We start from the raw sequence: 6000 nt of genomic DNA on the forward strand, positions 1-6000 counted from the left end.
ATGGCGTCACCAGATTTGGGTGAGCTCAAGCTTACCGGCCCATAGTGTCGCTGTAGCTAGCCCAAGAATGCCCATCGACGGAAAAGACATGGCCGGGCGAGCTTGAGCTCGCTCGGCAATGGCATTGTCATGCTGGGTGAGGTTGAGCACGTACTATAATTATAGTCTACAATGGAAAAGGAGACACCACGATCGTCGTTGGGCGTCCTTGGGCATCGCTGGGCAAGCTATGGTGACGCCATGGCACGGCAAGCTCGAGCTCGGCGAGCCATGGCGTCACCTGATCGCTGCCAATCCGGCCATGTTGGGCGAGGCTGAGCATAGTAACCTTTTTTGTTCATATGTTGCCGACGACGGACAAGGATGGAGGTCTGCAGTGATGCAAGCATGCACAGGAGGAAGCTTGGGGAAGAGGCGTGAGGAAGGAGAAGAAGACCAGTAAAAAATAAATAAATAACAAAATAAAATAAAATATTAAAATATTATTAAAAATTGCCATGTTAGCGTCGGCCGGCATCCACGTTAGCGCCGGCTGGTCAAAGTTGGTCGGATGGATTGAATTGGGCACAAATGCAAAAAGTTTAGGACTGAATTTGCAAAATTAAAATATTTAGGACTGAATTGACAAAAATGCAATAGGTTAAGGATTTTTTTGACAAGTTTCCCGATTACTTTCACACTAAAATCCGAGCACCAAAGTTTATCAAATATACTTACAGAGAGTGAGACATATATTTTGATAACGGGTTGTTAGTTTGTGTTTAAAGCTGCATCCTACCGGTGGAACGATGGATGCGTCCATAGTATAGAATATTCAAAATAGAAAGGTCAACAGAGACGTGAATTCTAATAATTTTATAAAGATCTATCGATCAATACCCGAAGTGCCTTTGCGCTTTGCTACCGTGCTCTCTACTGGTTAAACACACCTCACCTCGGTAGGTTCAAGCCAAACTTGACAGAACTATGAAAGCGTTGTTACTAAGATGATTAATATTTCTCCCGCTTGTTGGTTTGTGTTTTGAGACTATATTTTGGGGGCAGAAAGACAACCGTGTTATTTTCTCGCTCTTGTTGAATTCAGGATGTGACAAGATGTATAATATGTATTTGGCTTTTTAGTCCCAACATTTGGAGAGCTTTTTCCTGCTACTAGATGTCGTAAAAGTTGGAATCACGCTTTTTGGATTAGGAGGTAGTGATCCGATGAGAAGAGAGTACAATTGTGTAATTGAGATTGCAAGCTTGAGATCTCAAAGATCGGAATGAGCAGTATCTTGCTTTAAATCTATTGAAAATTAACCATGATTTAAAATGCTACATCTGATATTTTGTAAAGAATATACACGTATTGTACTTCAAAACCTGAATTAAAGTAGATATTTCTTTTAATTACTTATGGATAAATGTAGCATGACGTTGCATCTTATGCTAGAGAAAATTGCTAAAAAAGTCCTAAACATATTGTGTCAATTCATTCATAACTTTTTTTTTAGACCAATTGAATCCCAAACCTTTTTCATTTGTGTTAATTCAATCCATTGGTGCGGCCGGAACTGGCGTTGACATTTTGTTAGTATTATAATATTTCTCAAATTAATTAATTTTTTTTTCCTTTTTTTAATTTTTTTTTTTTTTTTTTTTTTTTTTTTTTTTTGCGAGGGCCAACAGGAGGTCATCGGCCCTCCGGCCATTGGGCGAGGGCCTACAAACCCTTGCCAACTGCGGGCGAGGGTTGTAATCCCTCACCTAACGGCCAATGGAGGTCGCCCGGCCCTAACAAAAAAGAAAATAAAAAAGACAGGAAAAAACTTAAAAAAATAATTGAAAATTTTGAAAAATATAAAACTATTATTAAAAAAATGTCCATGTGAGCGCCTAGCCAAAAAAAGGAAAAAAAAATAAAACTAATCAACAAATTTGAAAAATCCTAAAATTGTTAAAAATAAATTAAAGATTTATGACTTAATTGGCAAGAGATAAAGTTTAAAATTAAATTAACATAATTACAATTGGTTTAAGAATTTTTTGATAATTTTTCCTCATACGCTAAATGCACATAGCTCTTTCTTGAAAAACAAGTTCACTTATCATCGCATCTAGAAGTCTATAATAACCCCATCACCAGTTTCCTTTAATTATTTACATTATTGCTTTATGCTTTGTCTCACTAATTTGTCAAAGGAATTTAATGTCATAGAATCGTTAGTCTAGTTTACAACATAGTCGGAATAAACATCCATTGCATAGAGTACTGAAAATGCTATCAAATATAAATCAGTACGCAAATTTCGTCGTAGTTCTACCTAATTATATCAGCAAAAAGGGTGTTTGTGCATGGCGCGGGTCCTCAAATTAAGCCTTTCCGCAAGAATTTGACAGAAGTTTCAGCAGATATTTTGAGAGGACTAAGAAACTTTCCTGGGTCAAGGACGACTTCGTCACTTTTTCTCCGAAAACGTCATTTTTCCTAATGGACTTTTGTAGGGTATAGAGCAAGACGAAAGACTTGTCAAGTCTTCCCCCGTGTTGACATAGAGGCCCGTGTTCTATCACTTGTTGTTGAAATGCTAGCGATGTCTTCTTTTACTTTGAGAATCTGAAAATTACTCCATCTTGTGAAACCAATCGCCGCCCTAGAACGTTTGGATTTTAGGTGGAAATGAAAGCAATATGAACATCAGCCAAGTCTATATCCGGGTAAGTTGCCCGGAAGAATCCCTCCCCTCTCCAACAGTCGTGATCGATGACTCGGTCTTCCTATGTGTTGACTGACTTGGCTGCCCTGGAGGCAGCGGCATCAAATCGAACGTAGGTTACAAATACCAGTGAGGGGAGAGCCAGAGGAAAGCACAGATTGGAGAAACATAAAGGATGAAGGTGGCGGTACTGTGTTTCCTTCCAATGGCCGTGGCTGTGGCCGTCACCTTGGCCGCTTTTACCGTGAATGACAACTGCGTCCGGATGTGCGGGAATGTGAGCGTGCCTTTCCCTTTCGGTCTCGAGGACAGGTGCGCGTGGAACCCAGACCTAGTCCTCATCTGCAACTCCCACCGGGGGACCTGTTCTTCGGCGAGAACATTCCGTTGTACAACATATCCGTGGAGAACGGGACAATGACCATTGGCCTGTACCGCGCTTTCGACTGCTACAACGGGGATGGCATTCCGCTCAAGGGCTCTAACCCTGACCCGTGCATTAAATTGGGCGACAACGGGCATTATACATTGTCGGACACCCGGAACAAGCTCACCGTCATGGGCTGCGACACCTTGGCTCTTATCTCGGACAATGCCGGGACTTTCGGGAGTGGATGCTTCTCCTATTGCCGCGAGGACATAAACTTCACAGCCGAGAGTGCTTGCTCTGGCCTCGGTTGCTGTCAAACTTCGATCCCCAAGAACCTCAGGAGCCTCAATATATCCATGGGCAGCACAACGAATTACACCGCAGTTCAGGACTTTACCTCTTGCGGATCAGCGTTCGTAGTGGAACAGGCGTCGTTTAATGCCTCCGATTACAAGCTTCCTGTCCCGGCTGACATCGGCAAATACGTTTTCTCAAGGGTTGTCCTGGATTGGGTGATTGAACGGGGTTTGACCTGCGAGGAAGCGAAATCGAACGGAACGAGATTCCGATGCGGCGCCAACAGTTCCTGCTCCAACTTCACGAACGGGGAGGGTTATCGTTGCTTCTGTGAGGCTGGGTATACGGGGAATCCCTATGCCTCCCCAGGATGTCAAGGCATTCTTCTCCTCTTCAGTTTTTCATCTGAGTTGAGTTAAGATGCTTCAATACATGAACGTCCATTTATGGTTCCCCTTCGATTCTGTTTGATGTAGACATTAACGAGTGCAAGGATCCAGGACGATATCCATGTCGTGGGAATTGCAAGAACACGCCCGGGAACTACACATGCGCCTGCCCATTCGGTATGACTGGTGATGGCAAAGTCGGTTGCCAAATTTCTGGTCTTGCCATAATCGCCGCAGGTAACTCTTGCCATAACCGCTAGCGACCCGGCTTACTCCATTTCGTGGCTTATGGTCAAGCTCAAGCAGTTCTAAGCTAGCTCTTGCTAAAATTTAGAAGGCATTATTTGCCAAGTCAAATCGATATGGGTCCGGGGAGAATCTAATCCATCCATTCCTCCATTTTGTGTGGCAGTCGTTGTAGCCGTAACGCTATGCATAGTTGTTTGTGGCCTAGTCTTGTTCATATGCAAGAGGAGGGCCAAAGATAGACACTTCAGGCAAAATGGAGGCGAGATCTTGAAGCACCAGCGAGTGAAAATCTTCACCGAGGCCGAGTTGGCTAAAGCCACCAACAACTACGATGCCAGCAACAAGCTCGGGGAGGGTGGTTTTGCTTCGGTTTACAGAGGAAGAATCGACGGCAATGTTTTAGTCGCGGTCAAGAAGCCTAGAGATGTCCCCATCAAGAAGCCGAAAGAAGTGAACAAGGACGGGTCTCCGAGCACTCACGACGAATTCCTGCACGAAATCAGCATTATTTCGCAGGTGAATCACAAGAACTTGGTCAAGCTCCTGGGCATATGCTTGGAGACAAAAGTGCCATTATTGGTCTATGAACTCGTCCCGAATGGGACTCTCTATCATCATATTCATGACAAGGGATCAACCCTTCTCCGGTCGTGGAAGAATTGCCTCAGGATTGCCACGGAAGCCGCCTTGGCCCTCGAGTACTTGCACTCCCTGGCTGACCCGCCGGTCATCCATAGCGATGTCAAGTCTTTGAATATACTTTTGGACGACAAGTACTCAGCAAAAGTATCCGATTTCGGAGCCTCGGTTTTGATTTCGCCTGGAAAAACTCATATAGCCGAGAGAATACAAGGCACGATGGGTTACATCGACCCTGAGTATCTCATCACTGGTGAATTGACCACAAAGAGCGACGTTTATAGCTTCGGGGTCATCCTCGTGGAGCTCCTCACCGGAGAGAAGCCGACTCGGAGGGCAAAATCTGGGGAAAAAATCAACATCCTCCAATCTTTCATCTTGGCAGTGGAGGACGGGACACTCCTCCGCATGACAAATTTCGAGGCATCCGATGAAGGCGAACAGTGGGAGATCGAGGGGGTTGGTTCGCTTGCTAGAAGGTGCTTGAACTACGACGGCCCGAGTAGGCCGACAATGAGGGAAGTGGCCGAGCAACTGGCTAGGATCAACAAGAACTTGTGCCCCGATCAACAGGACCGCGAGGAGACTGAGAGCTTACTCGGCGAGACGAGAAGAGATTCTTATTGGACTTCAACTAGCGAAATGAACAAACCAGAGTCGACCGACCTTATGGTATTTGACATCGAAGCCACCGCTATAAGTTCCAGCATCTGATTCGCGGTTTCTACCGTGGGGCTACGCCCAAGAAACGATTCCAATGGTCGTACGTTCGTCCTTGGTCTTTGTTCTATAAGGGGTGATTCTACTCTTGATTTTACTCACTTCTGTTCTAGCCATAGATTGCAGTGTTAACAATATTAGTATATTCTCTTATTTTGTATTTGAATAGAGCTTATAAATAGGCTCGTGGACTCTTTTCAATTCTAGATATATTGAAATATACAGAAATTCTCCAATTCTCTCTCCCCTTTTATTTTCAACTTGAAGAACGCCCTTTTTGTTTCATGAATGTATAATAGTGGAAGATTGCTTGAATATCTATTCGAACAAATATACTGGGAAATTACTCTTTTGAATTTCACTTTCACATGCACCTTCTTCCCCAAATAAAGCACGAAGGCAATTTCCTACTTTTCGGCATTGCATCGGATTTTTTTTTTTTCTACTTCTTTGTCGCTATAGCATGAATTATACAAACCCCATTCACAAAACAAAATATTCCAATTTCGAGTATTTCCATCCTGACCAGTTGCAAGATAATGTTAAGAACTTTTGCCAGTTCAATGTTGAAGCATTCTTGGGAAGAGACAAAGATTCAGGAATTTTTTTTTTTTTTTGCAACACTTTCATTTTCAAA

General features: G+C 43.5%; 1 protein-coding gene across 1 annotated transcript; it reads left to right on the plus strand.

Moving 5' to 3' along the window:
• The first annotated feature begins 2672 nt into the window (after positions 1-2672).
• Positions 2673-5431, plus strand: LOC115733277 (wall-associated receptor kinase 2-like). Its single transcript, XM_030663939.2, is given in 4 exon segments — positions 2673-3046; positions 3049-3744; positions 3843-3992; positions 4168-5431. Coding segments are annotated over 4 exon segments (2208 nt in total). The 5' UTR covers positions 2673-2874; the 3' UTR covers positions 5358-5431.
• The last annotated feature ends 569 nt before the right edge of the window (positions 5432-6000 follow it).

The sequence above is a fragment of the Rhodamnia argentea genome, chromosome 2 (assembly GCF_020921035.1).
Source record: "Rhodamnia argentea isolate NSW1041297 chromosome 2, ASM2092103v1, whole genome shotgun sequence".
Taxonomy (NCBI): domain Eukaryota; kingdom Viridiplantae; phylum Streptophyta; class Magnoliopsida; order Myrtales; family Myrtaceae; genus Rhodamnia; species Rhodamnia argentea.